General features: G+C 51.7%; 1 protein-coding gene across 1 annotated transcript; it reads left to right on the plus strand.

Moving 5' to 3' along the window:
* Positions 1-522: 522 nt before the first annotated feature.
* Positions 523-2,826, plus strand: MRPS23 (mitochondrial ribosomal protein S23). Its single transcript, XM_084492887.1, has 5 exons — positions 523-638; positions 716-883; positions 1,064-1,141; positions 1,266-1,389; positions 2,509-2,826. Exons 1-5 carry the CDS (start codon positions 595-597, stop codon positions 2,662-2,664), a joined length of 570 nt encoding a protein of 189 aa, XP_084349013.1. The 5' UTR covers positions 523-594; the 3' UTR covers positions 2,665-2,826.
* The last annotated feature ends 12,992 nt before the right edge of the window (positions 2,827-15,818 follow it).

The following is a 15,818-nucleotide window of genomic DNA, read 5'->3' on the forward strand; positions in this document are numbered from 1 at the left end:
GCCCGCTCAGCCCATGCTGGGATGCGGTAACACTGCTCCAGGACATGTTTTGGGGTTTTTAGCCCCAAAAGCAGGATAAATCTGGGACCTGTTTTGGACTTTTAGCCCCAAAAGCAGGATAGATTTGGGACCTGTTTGGGGACTTTTAGCCCCAAAAGCAGGATAAATCCGGGACCTATTTTGGAACTTTTAGCCCCAAAACAGGATAGATCCCAGCAGGTGCTGCCCAGGCAAGTGGAGGGGACCCTCCGGGCTCCAGAGGCCCGTGGGGGTTTGGGTCTCAGCCCCGTGCCCATCGGGGGCCACCAAGGGCAGCAGAAGAACCCCGAGGGCCCCGTCCCCGCGTGTTCGTGCCCGTGCCGGGGGCGGTGGGGGGGCGCTCGGTCCCGGTGGCGCTGTCCCTTTAAATGGCGGAGGGGGCTCCGATCTGGGTGGGCACCCGCTCGGCTATCGACTCCTTCTGCCTGCGCGCCCATCCGCGGGCCCAGCGCGCCCTGCGAGCTGATTGGTTCAGCGGCGCGGAGGGCGGGCGCTTCCGCTTCCGGGCTGGCCGTTGCTAGGGGGCGGCGTTGCTAGGGGCGGCCTAGCGCCGCCATGGCGGGGAGCCGCGTGCAGAAGGTCGGCAGCGTCTTCAGCCGGTACGGGGGGGGCCGGGCCGGGTTGGGGGCGGCCCCGCGGCTCCCCCCAGCCCCCTTTGAGCCCCCTGTCCCCGCAGGACCCGCGACCTGATGCGCATGGGGGTGCTGCGCCAGCCGCTGTGGTTCGAGGTGTACGCCGCCTGCCCGCCGCGCCGCGAGCCGCGGTACCGCCCGGCCCGGCCGCGCTACGGCCGCGCGAGGGACGGCGTCAGGGAGATCCTCTACCCCGAGGACGCCGTGCGAGCGTGAGTTCGGCCTCGTTCGGATCCCCGGGGACCGTCCTGGGGCCCCCGGGGTCCCCGTTGTCGGTTGGCTGTTGTAGAATAAATGAGGTGACCCCGATACTGTTTATTTCCCTCAAACTGTGTCTCTCTTTGATTGCTGGAAAACCTGAACTGTTTTTTGTTTTTTTTTTTTTTGAGCAGGAAATTTTACAGAGTATACGGAAGTGGTCCAAGACCTTTTGATTTATCGCAACTGAACTACAAATCGACGTGCCAAAGGTAAATCTTTTTTGTTGATATGTAATTAAACTAAAAAATGCTTCTGAAACTTGTCCCTGTCTCCTCTTAGGTCAGCAAACCAAAATGTTGTTTGTGAGAGTAAAAATACAATCTTGAAATCTAGGTTTGTTGAGAAATACAATGAATTGAAAGAAGAAGGGAAAATTGAAGAGGAAAAATTGTTTGAAGAAACAGGAAAAGCCCTTTTAGCCAGTGGGATAATTTTGCAGAGAAGAGGAACAGATAAAGTAAGTATTAAACATTCAGAAAACGAATTGGCCAGTGGACTCAAAAGGCTTCATTTTTAGGTTCTTAAGACGGAGTTAGTCCAAATTAAACTCTATAAGTTACCAGAGAATAAAATAGAACCTCTTCTGGGTTGAAGATAGCTGGCACACTTTTTCTATTCCTTCTTAGTAATTAAGTATTCTAATGTAGCATCACTCTCGTTCTTTAATCCTGATTTGGAAATTTATGTATAAATCTTGCCGTTTGCTTCAATAAACTAAACCAACATCGATAACAACAAAGCCCACACACTTATTTCAGTCATTTTTTGTTTATATTTTTAGTTTGGGGCTCGTTTATTTATGTCTTTGCTAAGAAAATAACTACCCAGAAGAATTGTCTAACATGTCTTGAATCTATTTTCATGGATGTAAAAAAGAGGAGATGGCTCCTGGGCACATGGAGTCTAGTTCCTTGTTACTTCAGATAATTGTCATGTAACTCTTAGTGTAAAATGGGGTAGAAAAGCAAACCGATGCTTCCAGAACAGTGCGTCAGGTAGAGTAGAACACTGCTGCTCTGTGATGGTTAGCAATCTTTTTACTTTGTTCAAGTCTGAAAGATAAGCAGTTCTTTTGAGAATGCTGTCCGTTTAGTTTGAACAACCTCAAAAAGAATGGAGAAAAAGATTTTATAAAAATGGCAGCTCTGCAAACAAAATTCGGCTGTTACTCTCTTCTGTAATGTGCTCTCTATTCTCCTAATTGTCCAATTACCCGTGGGCTGAGCATCCATAGCCTCTTTTCAATAAAAGAGCCTGACCAGGAGCAGAAATTGGTTCTATTACAAGTAGATGTCCAACGAGCGCGTGAAAAGATGAAATGGCCAGCTGGCTTTAATATTTTACCTTGAGGTCAGCGATCTCATTTTCATTTCTTGCCCTGGTGATACCTTGAGACTGTACGTACTTTGATAATAAACTAAGCATGAGGTAGAACTTAGCTGTCAGCTTTCTCAGACATACGCACTGGCTGTTGCTTTCTTTTGCTCTCTTCAGCTGTGCTTTGGAAGAAACTTGTTGCAGCCATTTCTTTGTTTTGGTTGGGTTTTGTTTTGTGAGTGTCTGTCTTTAACTGTAGGTAACACAACAGAGTCACCAAGATGCTGAGGCCAGGGATTCTGTACTACATCAGCAACTTCAAAGCGTGTTGGAGGAGATGCAGGGAAAGAAGAAAGATGTGGAGGAGCAGAAACCAGAACTGACAGAGACACAGAAGGAGAGCCCTGTGTCCTAACAGCTGTAGCGTTGTCTTCTCACATCCCGCAGCTGGGCGTAACGTGCAGGTGGCGTTCACCTGCTCAGGAACCTGTGTGCCCACAGCCTGTGGTTATGAGATTTTTGAATGTTGTCTCACCTTTTGATGTGGAAAATTAAATGTTTTCTTTAAAATGGGAAATTCTGTCTGTTCAGGCGCCTCATTCGCACTAGTAAAGATGTTTCTTAACTTCTTGCAGTGACGGTACAGTTTGTGACCGTCCTGCTGCTGAAGTGTCCGATGCTGTTTGTTTGATGCATTCTGACAGCTGTCTGAAGTGTCATCTTTTTATAGCTAATTCAGAAGAGATGCTATTTATATAAATGTTCTGATATGTTCTCTCTGTTTCATTGCTTGCTTAAATTCCTGAGAGGATAAAGTATAATAATACTAACTAATTTGGATCTTTGAAAATCTTAGTGACTCTTAATGCCATCAGTCACCTCAGAAGCGTGAAGGATGCGCTGTTATAACTCTTTGCTGAAGACAAAGTTGAGTGCTGTTACAGAAATAGTCACTGAAAATTGGGCACAGAAAAGCTGGAAAATAGCAATCAATCCTAGAATTCAGAGCTGATTAGACTTGCGTTTTTCCCACATCTGTGAACTCGATTGCCTAGCTTGTTTCTTATTAAGAATTTTGTTTTCAGGCTAAGGGAAAAACAGTAACAAGAAGAAAACAAACAGGTTTAAATCATGTCAAGCAAACCTCTTCCTCTTCTGGCTCTCCCCCAGAAAGGAAAAGGTCAAGATTTCCTTTTGGTTTTGTACCTGCCTTCCAGACCCCTCCTCCACAACAGTGTTGTAACACTGCTGAAGGCGATTCAAGCAAACTCTCCCACACCTGTATTGTAATGGCAGTAAAAAAGTATGACTTAAAGCTGCCCATCATTTGTTTCTGTAGGGCTTGATTCACCTCCTGATTGCAGTGCAATTACAGTGGAATTACTCACTTATCCTTGGAAGGTCAAACTTTATTTCTAATCCTGCTCAGTAATTCTAGAGGGGTGCAAGACTTTATTAGAAGAGCAACAGCCTCTCTATCTTAGCGCCTCTGTGACCGTGACCTCCAGGCAATCTAGAGCTGAGGGGGTTGGTGTGGATGCCTGGCTGTGCAAGGTGCTTCCACGTGGAGCATGGATTACTGCCTGCATCGCTAAATCCACATGTAGCAGCCCCGTACAGAGGTGAATGCAGTGCAAGTATCCACGCAGACCAAGTCTGGGAACCTCTGTGCTGGGTCACTGGTAGGAGATGGGCTAATGTAAACAGAGGTGGGGAGTGAATGAGAAAAAAAATCAATTAAAATGGGATTTGGGCCAAGGCTGTGCTGGAGAGGAGGCACATGTACTGAGAGTAAGTTGTCGATGCATTTCAGTCATCGCGGCAAGCATTTGAGTGGGGATTTCTTTAAATCACAGGACCCTGCTTTGATTAGGGCCAAGGCAAGCTGCCCTCATTAGGAAAACTGGCAGTTGTGATGTGAATTTCTCTTGCATGGGCCAAGCAGTTGTTGCTAGCCCAACTAGAGGGCTGACCAGCGGTTCCACACCTCCTACAACTGCAGCTTTCTGCCTTTGCTTTCAGTGTTTGTTTAACTGAGGTAAATATATTGGAAAAAATCCTCTATCACATTATCGCTGTGGATGATGCTCCAGGCTTGCCCAAAACTGCTAGTGGAAATACTTCCAAACAAAAAGCAGTACGGTGAAGTTGGACGCCGTAACGGGAGAGGTTTCTCACTCACTTCATTAACAGCTTGGAGGCCTCCTGCTTGTTGTCACTTCTCTAAAATGTTGCCAAGATGACAGAAAGAGCCTTTCCTCCCGGCACCTGCTGCAACCTGCTTCATCCCTGCATCCTTACTGAGCTTGCTGTGTCTTCTGGAGCACTTGGAGGAACAACAATTGTAGGGAATCAAATGGAGCAGCAGCCTCACACTCTGCCCTGGGTCAGTTCCTACGCAGAGTGCCCAAGAAGGAAGTTGGAAGTGTTTCTCCGTGTTTCTGCATTGGAAAAGGTGTCTGGAAGCTGCTCCCCGGGCAGAGTGCTGCCAGCTGGACGAGCTGTTGGTGCCCCTTGGCCTGGCTTCCCCTCCCTGTGCTCCCTGCAGATGCCTGGTGCGTGCAGTGAGGTCAGGGCAGTGGCAGTAAGGGCCCCTTCACACTGCTGCTCTGAAGCGTGGTCAAATTAGCTGGAAAAATAAATATGAGTGAGCATAAACATCCAGTGAGCCAGCAGAGGTGATACGGGAGGTGCCGTTCCCTCCTGGTGCAAATTAGGGAATTATTTCCTGGCAGCTCACGGGACGGGGGTCCCCAAGAGCCCCGCGGACCCGGGGGGGCCGGGAACGGGGCTGGGAACGGGGCCGGGGCCGGGAATAGGCCGGCACCGCTAGGGGGGGGCCGCGCTCCGCAGGCTGCCCGCAGCCGGCCCTGGTGGGGATGGGGATGGGGAGGATGATGGAGGTGATGGTGGGGATGAAGGTGATGGGGATGGAGGTGGTGCTGGTGATGAAGGTGGCGGCGGTGGTGAAGATGATGGTAATGGCGATGAAGGCGGTGACGGTGATGAAGGTGGGGGTGGTGAGGGGTCTCTTGCTAGCTGTGGTTTTATTCACACGTTTCTGCCCTGCCCTGCCTGGCTGGATTACCAGGCAATACAGAAAATGCCTGCGATGGTGATGTTGGCCGTGCCTTCGTCCCAGAGCCTGGTACCAGCATGGAAAGGAGCCCAAGCTTTCGCCCAGAAAAATGTGTGAAAAGAAATCTGTTTCCCTCAGGACCAAGCAGGGTATATGGGTGGGCACAGGGCACAGAGAGAAGGGGGAGCAGGAGGGTGCAGGGCAGCCCGGACCTTGTCTTTGTCCCCTGCTCCCTGTGCTGGCCCCTACCAGCCGGCTGTGCCGCGCTGCCCCTGCCTCCTGCGGGGCAAAGCCACAGATGTGACCTTGTCGCCTGCCCTTTGCCTCTGCAGGGCAAGTTGTGCATTAGAATAATTTCCTTGTGCGGGGCAAACCTGTCTCCTGGTATTCTAACACTTGCTAATGACTGGAGCAAAGCTTTTGCTGTCTTGCAATCCTACACCCCATTACGGAGTGGCCGTGTGACCTTTTCTGAGCTAAATTGCTGACCTCTTTCCTCCTGAAAGATGAGTGGTGTGTGTGTAGCAGTTCCTCTTTCTGATTGCCGAGCTATTTTTAAAGTGACAATAAATGCCAAAGTATCGGTTACAAGGTTCCTTACTCCTTGAGGCATCAAAAATGAAAGACAATGGAAGGCAGGAGGGAACCCTCTCTACATCCCTGAGAGCCAGGCTGAAGGTTTTCCAAGGTCAATTCCTAAAGTTGGAGGCCTCACCTGAAAACGTGGGGATGAAGAACTCAGCCAGCCCTCTAGCAGAGCCCGTCGTGGACTGTAGAAGACTGGAGCCAGGCGCCTCTATCATTGCTCACCACCACATTGCCACAGCAGCACGAGCGATGGCAGCAGCACTGCCTGCTCCTGGCTTCAGGGCTCTGCTCTCCTGAACCCCAGTGCTGTGAACCTGGCCTGTGCCGCTGTTGGTGCTGCACACAGAAGTCTCTGAGGAGGCGACAAAAGCTGCTTGGGGTGCATTTGGGGCCCCCGGGGTGAGGGGTGAGCAGGTTGGAGGAGAGCCGGGCGGGCGCTGGGCTACGTGCTGCAGCACATCCCAACCAGGCGCGGGTCACGCGCCCGCAGATTATCAGCTGGTACGTGCTGAGGGCAGGGGAATGAAGGATTTAATAGGATCAGGCCTTGTGCTTGGAGCCGGCAGAATAACTCGCCAGCTGTGCCAGAAAGCCAGGTGACCTGCCCGTGCCGATGCCAAGCTTCGTTAAGGCAGGTAGTAAGGCATTTAACGTGTAAAATTGCAGCTCCAGATGAGCTGTTAATATATTGCTTGTTTCCAGTCATGACAGTCTGAGCTCAAACCCTCCCAGATGGAGGGAGCTTCGTGGTGCTCCAGCACCGTTTTTGTGTGGTCTGAACGCACGGCAGCACCGGGTGGCCACATCTCCCACCCGCTGTGTACAAGATGCAAACATTTTGCCTTTGAATAATTTTCCTACAGACCTGCTCTCTTTATCCCCATTTTGAACCATGGAATATTCCAGAAAGCTGTACCTGTTTAGAGCTGGGTACGAGGCAGTGTCATCACTTGGCGCTTAGATCAAGGCAAAAGCCTGCTTTGCATCACCTGGATTTGGAAAGCTTTCATTTGGGTAACTGCTGGCTGTCCTGGAGGAGCAGGGCTTGGTGCTGCTGCTGCTGCAACCCGCATGGGGCTGCGTTCTGCAGCTTCAGTTCCTACCACCTCTCAGTTTTGTTTTCCAATGAGTGAATTAATTTTTTATTTTTATTTTTTAGCCATATAGGCTGGAGCAAAGTGCTGCCCCCTGGGAAGGGCCTTACGTTGGAGTTTGGGGGGTAACAACCCCGTGATGCTCACGCGATCTGACCGCTGGGGCTGCGCTGAGGCACAGTCCACTGCCCGTGATGGATGCACAGCATTGGCCCCACCACAGGAGAGGTCCTGTCCCTGTCCCTGCGTGCTCTCACCTGGTGCTAGAGCTGGGATGGAGCTCGGGGCCAGTCACCCGCTGCCCAGCGGGGACGTGAGACCTGCCCGCAGCACAGTGGGGACACGGCCATGTCCCCACTGCTTGGAGCCCCCATGCCAGGAAGGATGCTCAGGGTCCCCGCTGGGACTCGGGCAGCTCGGCTGTCCTTGCTGCTGTCTCTGTGCTGCTGCTTGTATGCATATTGCAAGCTCATTCTGATGTGTGCTAATGCTATTATCCTCCAGAAATTGAAATCAAGTCTGAACCTATAATGTTTCACTGGGAGGGAATTGGGGTTATATATTCCTGTGTACAGCAGCATTCTATTTCAGTCATAGCATTTAATTATGATTGGTGTGTTAGTGCCCACCAGAGCATAACAAATTGTCATTATGTTATTCTGCTGAGTCTAATTTAATTGGCAAGTTGTCACAAAAGCAATTATCCATCATTTATTTTGTTGCCATAACCACATCTTGGAGAGCACCTGCTGTCTGAAGTGGAAAGGCTCTGCAGTCTCTTGGTCCTGGATTTCTTCCACTTGTCTGACACAAAGACACCATTTCCTCCCCTTATTTAAAAATATGTGCCTCATTTCCTGCTGCGCTCTCGTGCGCGAGGCTGGAGATGTTGGGGGAAATTCAACGTGGGCAGCGACCTGGTCCGAGCACCTCCACGTCCTGGGTGGATGCCACCGAATGAGGACAGCCAGCCTCTGCTGGGGACATGGGGACACGGGGCAGGGCTCAGGGGGACGGGGTAGGGGACGTGTCCTCACTGGAGTCTGGCTGGTGCCTGGCTTTGAGCTCGGCTCCTTCTCACCTGCCTGTTAGCCAGGGCCAGAAATGCACAGGGTGCTTTCTGGGAGCTGCTTTGGTGGTTAATAGGAGATGAAAGTGTCTCAACTGGGTGCAAAATGCCTCCAGGAGTGCTCATCCCAGGGCATGCAGTGGTGCTGCGGGGCACTGCCAGCCCCAGCGCCTGGAGTCGTCGGCCAGCCTGCGGCACGGGCAGGGCTGCCTTTAATAAGCAAGTTTCTGATAACTTATCTGAGCTCCCATAAAGATTAGGAGGCTGGCAAGTGGAGATTAGTGGTTCCTTCTAATCTAGCAGGCAAAGCAATATAAGGCTTCCTGAGATCAGCCCCAAACTTCAGATTTTCTCCTGCCCGAGACAGTGCGCGGCTGCCACCTATTAACTTGTGAGGTTTTGGAGAGGGCACCCAAAATCCTGCAAAGCTAACGCAGACTTGAATGAACTTGAAGCCTGTGACTCACTGTGATAAATGAGTAAATAAATGAAAATCTGTTTTGATGTCTGTATTTCTCTCAGTTACTCCCCTCTCCGCCCTGTCTGTAATCTCTTCCCCTCTGGTAGTTCTGATTAGCTGCTAATGAGGAAAGATGATTTTGTAGTTAAAGCACAGGGAGAGGGTTTTGTTCCAGGTTCTGCTGCAGATACCAAGCCCTTCATTTTTCCATGCCTTGATTTCCCCATCTGTAAACCAAGATACCATTTATTTAGGATGGGTGTTTTAAAATTAATGAATTCCTATTTGCAAAGTGATTTGCTTCAAAGGTGGTGTGCGGCAGCTTGAAAGGGAAGGTTGGACCTGAGAAATTTCAGCTGGAGCTTCCCCTGGAGCCCTCTGTGCCTGAAGCCTTGTGCCGGCAGCGTTTCCCTTCCCAAACCTGGTGACCCGCCTGGCATTTATCGGGAGATCAGCTGGATGCCATGCGGGTGCCACCACCAGGTTTTCTTCCCCTAAGAGCAGAGGCTGAAGCTTTCGCAGGGACATGCATCAGTGATGAGCAGGACATCAGCAGGGGCCCCTTCCCCCTGAGAGCTGTTTCTTGGAGAACAAGGGCACCTCTCGGCAGTGCCGATGGCCCTCACCCAGCCCAGGCACCCAACTTTGTGCAGGGCTCGAGGAGGCACCGCCGGGTTTGCGCTCGGATCACCTCCAGCCAGCCGCCTCGCTTGCAAGCTGTCCAATCCTCCACTGCCGGCTCAGTGCCAGTGCCAAATTCCCCTTCCCTGAATTGCTTCTCCCTTCTCTTTGGCTCGCTGTCAGCTCTGGATGCCTTTGCATCGCCTCCTTCGTGTCGGATCCAGATCGGACAGATCCATGGTGCGTGCTCGGAGCCTCCTGCCAGCGTCCGCCTGCTCCTGGGGTTCCTGCCGGGGGAGGACAGATCAGAGGTGGCCACTTGAGGATTTAAATAACTTGATCAGATTCCCTCACGTCTGGCTGGAACACACGGGAGAACTTCCCTGGTGCAGGGAAGCTGCAGCTTGCTGGGTGCCAGGCGGTGCTGGGCTGATTTATTGGTGACGATCCTCGGGGCCACAGAACTGCTGGGTGTGATAAATAATGAATTGTAATGTATTCTTTAGCAAATTATAAAGAAAAACAGAAAATATACAGAGGGGAGCAGACAAATACATTCCCCAGTTGGCAAGTTAGTGGCTGCTGGCAGCCAGGAAGCGGGTATTGAGGAGGGTTTGGGAATTTCTGGGGCTTCCCCTGCAGGTAAATAACCTCTCTGCAGGTGGGCTTGGTGGGTGCCCTGCTTCTGCGTGTGATCCCGAGGGAAAAAAAACCCTCTGGGGAGGCTGGGGGGGTTGGGTGCAGCCCCCGAGGTGCCCCAGCAGGGAGGTGGGAGCTGGGTGCTGGCAGGTGGTGAGATCCAAAGGGTCCTCACATGGCACTGGGGCGGTTTCCCCCCTGCTAATTATCAGCTGCGGGGGATTAAGCCAGTTTTTCTCTCAGCATCTCTGCTGTTGGGGCTGGGAAGCAGGGCAGGAGCTGGGATCCGTGCCTCTTTTCCCAGACCACAGAGGAGCCACCTGGGTTTCTGTCCATCCGTGGCACCCCGACTCGCGCTGCCAGCAGCATCCCCGAGCAGAGGCGGTGGCACCAGGGGGTGCTGCGCGCTCGCAGCTTGGACCGCAGACGCTGCTGCTGCTGCGAAGATGGCAACAAGAGGAAGGTGACTTTACTTTACCTGCTTGTTTTTTATCGTTACTGTTTTCACTGGATTGCTCCCAACTCACGCCCGGCATGGTGAAGCTGTAATTAGGACGACATTTCTCACTGAAGCGCTTGATGCTCTCCCTGCTCCTCGCTGTTGAAATATTTAAACTCCTGGGGTCTGGAGGAGGAACACCAGTCCCTGTGCTGGTGAGCAGCAGCTTGGGGTCAGGAGGGCCAGGCCCTCATGCCCCACTCCCAGCCCCACAGCTCGGTGCTGCCCCTCTGCACTTCCAGGGGTCCAGAGCCTGCATTGGGGTCCCCGATATGTGCCCCATCCCGAGCCCTTGGTCAGTCCCACACATCGCTGCTCAGTAGTGGGCTGGGGTCACCTGGGATCCCATCAGCTCATCCCTCCCCTCTCTCCCCAGGCCTCTGACAATTTTGCCCACAAAATGTTGCTTCTGCACTTCTACAGCCTCTGACGTCCCAAAATGCAGCTGCAGTCAGGTGAGAGCTGTGTGGCTAACTGATGTGCTTTGGCAAAACGGGGAATGATCTTCTGTATGGGGAGGCTCCCATGAGGTGCAGGGTGCGCAGCGATGCACAAAGGGATCGTCCCTGTGCCCTGCTGCCCTCTGCCATCTCCTGCCCACAGCCTGGGGCATTTGCTTGGTGTCCGCAGGCTGCATCGGTCTGCAGGCAAGAGGAGCTGTGGGAAAGCTGAGAATGATTCAATATGATAGCATTAAAAAAAAAAAAAAAAGTAAATTTAGCATTTAGCTGAGGCGACTGGATGTCTCCAGCACTGATGGGACTGGAACGGGACGCGGTGCCCCTGGGCTGCTGGTGGGACTCGAGCCATGGGCGCAGTGGCAGTGACCCATGGGGGTGCTGGCCTGATGTTGGGGACCGGTCACCCCCCTGGCTGCTGTCACGGCTGTGCCCCATGCGGGGGCCCCGTGGTGGAGCCGTGACACCCCCGTGCGCGGGGCTGCGCCATCGGTGAGCGGTGCATCACTGCTGGCCGGGTTTATCACAACAAAGATAACGCCGGTGTTTGCAGTCGTACAGAGGGAAAGATAAGGGGAAGGAAGAGCTGGGGAGAGCTGGGCGACAAAGATAAATTTACCGTACTGCAGGAAATCGAAATGTGAAATGGAGATCTCAAAGAACTGAAATATTTAAAAAGGTGCAGAGGCACACGTGCGAGGGCCAGGCAGGGAGCCTGGCTTTGCACACACGTCCTTCCGTGTGGGTCTTGTGCCCACTGTGCTCCCAGGGACATTTCTCATCCTCACCTTGGGAAAGTGTCCCTGCTGCTGCCCCTGCTTCTCCGGGTACTTCTTGTATGGCTTTATGGTGGGGCCCATCAAAAGAGCAGCTTTAAAAAAAAAACAAACAATTATATGTGTCTGCAATTTCTTGGTATAGCAAGGTCACCTGGGCTCCATCTCCTGCTGCCGATGGCTCTCTGTTTTCTAATCACAGGACCTCAAAAGCTGCAGCCAAGAGCATCAGTCCCCTGCTCCGTGGGACATCGGGGGTGATTTGGGCGGTGAGTTGCGGCACCGCAGCTCCCTCCAGTGTCCCCCGTTCGTTGTCATTCAGGTAAACTGGGAAATCCTCGCTAACCTCAGCTGCACTTGGGCCATGTCCCATGTCTTTAAAATGCCCTTCAAAGTCTAAATGCCCAAGTGAGAGCATCTTAGAGTGTTTTTCTTCTGGCCCATTTAATTTTGAAACAGTGTTGGGAGTACTGCTAATAGTACTAAACCCAATATTTAGGATTGTGGGATTGCCATATAAACGAACAGGAGTTTGTGAAACAAGTTTGGTGGCAGTGAGAATAGAGATGCTGGATTTAACTGCTGGGAGCTGAGGAGCTGTGTGTACACCTGGCAGTGAAATTGTCTAGCAGGAATAATGAAACTCGAGTGAAAGGGAACAGCAAACTACTGGTCTACGATGTCGGGAAGGAAATCAACATAACTTGATTGTGTTTAGCGATCCGAGACACATAATAGCATGAGGAGGGACATTTGAAACAAGAGACATTGTGATTGTTTTGAAACTGGCCACCTCTGCATGTGCTGGGCGTAACATGAACCTTGGCGCCGGGGAGAGGTCTCCTGCTGCTGCTGCCTCTGCTCCCGGCCCATTTGGTGACCTGGAGTGAGGTGTGCAGCCTGCAGCTCGCCCCCGGGGCTCCACTGCCCACCTTGAGCCTGAAGCACCCAGGGGGTTTCAGTTGGGTTGGCTGGGGAGGGACGCGCCTGTCCTGAAATTGAAGTAGTCGGGGCATCAGCCAAATGGTGCAATGAGTGCTGTTTGAGAGGAACCCGCCTGAGTGCTGGTGTCCGATGGTCATCATGCAAAGTGCTCAAAAATGTTTGTTCCTGAGTTGAGACATCCTAAAAATGCCCAAGGTGGAGGGGATTGATACATCATTATTTTGTGTTATCTTCATCACTAAAATCGCCCTCTGTGCTGGAGCCCAGGTTAGGCCTGACATGGTTGTGCAAGCGTACCAAGGGAGCTGGAGCCTTCCAGGCCATGCTGCTGAGCTGCCTGACAGCCTTTAGACTTCAGCAGTGAAGCAAACAGAGTTGGTGTGCTGATCTGAGGCGTTAATTGTTTGTTAACCTTTGTGTAACCTCTAGAAAATCCCTGGCGGGGTGATTTCCCAGCCTGGAGCACGCAGCAGCTCCAGGTGCGAAGCAGCGAGGGATGCCCTGTACGAGCCTTCCCCAGCTCGGTGGGGTCAGACCCTGGCTGTATGGGGCTGGGGGACCCAACCTGCTGCTCTTGTGTCCGTACATGTCCCTGTGGGGCTACAGGGCAGGACCTTGTGCTCCCCGAGCTGGTTCTGAAGTCAGGAGCAGCCCCATCCAACAGGTGCAGTGCAGCTGTGTGGCTCCATGACCAGTGGTGTAAAGGAAAACCTGCTAATGCAAACCCATCCCAGCCTCTTGGTCCTCTCCTCTGCCCCTCTCCGTATCTGGGCTCCCCCAGCAGTGCAGGTCCCCAAACCACAGCAAGCAGTCGGTGAGGGCTCAGCCTGCTGCTGGAGGCTGTGCTGAGCCCCCAAGTTGGGGCTGGATCCATCCCAGCCTGTTCTCCACCACCACGCTGCAAGCAATCCTCACACCGTGCGGCCGCCAGATTGCCTTGTCCCTTCCAATGATCGTTAACGCAGTTTTTTCCCAGGCAATCAGCAGCACTTTCCCCTCGTCTGGGTGGTCTTCTCCCATTTTGCTCCTTCCAGCCCTGGCACCCAGGGCAGTCACATCCCATCACACCGGTTCTGGAGCCATTTGTGCTGCTTGCTCTTTCTGTTGCCACCAATTTAGTCGCAGTTCCCTTCTTTCCCTTTCTCCCTCCCTTGTTCTTCTCCCTCCCTTGTTCTGCTCCCTCCTGTGCTCCCCTTGGTGTGCTTGGGACTGGAGCTCGGCCCCTGCAGCCCCAGGATGCTGATGTAAATTTTTTAGGAGTGACCAAGTGGCTGCTGGGTTACTGAAGGCTGAAACCCCCTCCACATGGCAACAGTACGCTCCCAAATGCTGCATTTATTATTGCTGTTATTTATTCTTATAAGAGGCAGCAGTGGACTGCCAAAGACAGAAAAATCTGCACTGGGTATCAATATATACATTATATTTTTGTATATTTCTTTTATATATATATATATATAAGATCACTTCGTAAAAGCCCACCCTGTTCCTGGTGCTCTAAGCACCAGTTCAGCAAAACACTTTAAGTGGGTGGCTAAGTGTAAGCTCGCACTGAAGTCTGTTGCTGTTCAGCGAAGTGGTTTGGCATGTGCTGAAGTGCTCTGCTGAGCCGGGGTTTCGCTGTAGCTCTGTTTTTCCTTGGGCAGAAGAATTAAACTCAGGTTGGTATCACCTATTAATAAGGCAGCAAGTATCTGAAGCAGTACTTGTGCAGTGCAACAGAGCTCATCATTTTTCTATATATGAGCAATTAAGCTGCACCAGGAGGCCCATGTCTTTATATCATCACCTAATGACAGTGCAAAAGTATTCAGGGGAAGGAGAGGGGAAAAAAAATCACATCCATATTTAATTGGCAAAGTTATCACCTTCATTTCAGAGCCCTAACTTACAGCATTTCTGGCCAATTTCCAAGTCGGATCTATTTCCCCAGACTGGAGAGTAAGTAAAAACGTCCTTACATACTTCTGCAACAAAATGCCATTTCAAAGCTCACGAACATGCTCACGACTGCGGTAAGTAACAAAGAGTCTCTTTTCTTCACAGCAAACAGGAGTACCTTTGAGCTGTTAGATTCCTTTCATTTTTTTTTTTTTTTTTCAAGGAAATTATTTGTGTTATTGTTATTATCCAGCCCCGCACTTGCCTGTCAGATTACATTTTTCATTGCGCTAAAACAAAAAGCCATCTGGAGCTCCTCGCGTTCTGCTATCAGGATCGGCGGCAGCGTGTCCCTTCTTCAAGCCCGGTGTTTTTATTGCTCCCAAGGTCTTTTTCTTTTTTTTTTTTTATTTTATTTTTTTTAAATTCTCCAGCCCATAGCTTTCGTCTCTATATCCCCTAGGTCCCTCTAATTCTTGATTGTCTTCCTCGGGTCTTGGTGTCTTTGTGCAGGTTCCCCGTTCCTCGGCCACGCGTTTCTCGGGTGGCAGCGGAGCTGGGAAGTGGAGAACAATATGGGCTGTCAGCTTTCATTAAGCATTCGGGGAAATCCACTGCTATTTCGGGTGGCTGTGTCTGCTCAGTCAAATACCTCATTTACCAAGTTCTTCGTGTTGTTCTGTGCTTTGCTAAGGCCCCGGGTTTGATGGAGCTACCCGCCTTGTCTCCTTCTCTCTCCTGTCTCTCTGCTGGGAGCTGTACCGGAGGCATGGAGGCACAGAAAGCTCCGAGGTGCCCACGCCAGCACTGCCCTGCTGTCAGCTCACATCTCCTGTGTGTCTCCAGTGCTACCAGGCAGCAGAGCCAGCAGGTGCGTGATGTAGGTGGGGACCATGCAGGGACGCAGTGGTGTGAGCACACGGCTGCCCCTGAGGTGCTCCAGCTGTGCTCCGTGGTGCCCAACACCCCCAGCCCAGGCTGTCCTGGTGGTCGCACATGGTGCAGCAAGGCACGGGCACCCCAGGGTGCCCCAGGGGCACCGTGGTGAGACCCTGGCCCTGACACCCTCATGGCCCTGGTGAGGAGCCCAGGGGAACCCTGTGGGAGTGGTGGCCCCGGCACCTTCCCCCCGCTAGCTTTGTCCTGCTCCATCACAGGGCTTTTTTACTTCAGTGTCTGTATTCTGAAGAGACGGGGAAAGGAGAAAAGCGAGAAAAAGGAAAGGAGAAATATCAATAACTTCCATCTCCTTAAACCCAGTAACTAGCCTTTGACACTTCTCTGCCACTTCATCTTCACAAAGCCCTGGCTCTCTGAAGATTAATTGATGTAGGCCACTCAACCTATTTTCAAATCCCTTTCGGTTACCATTTAAAACCTTCTGATTTATTTTTTTTGATAAAGTCACCGAGGCTTTTTATGGATTCTCAAATGATTGTCCAGCTTGACAAATTGGATTC

This window comes from Aythya ferina (genome assembly GCF_964211825.1).
Source record: "Aythya ferina genome assembly, chromosome: 19".
Taxonomy (NCBI): Eukaryota; Metazoa; Chordata; class Aves; order Anseriformes; family Anatidae; genus Aythya; species Aythya ferina.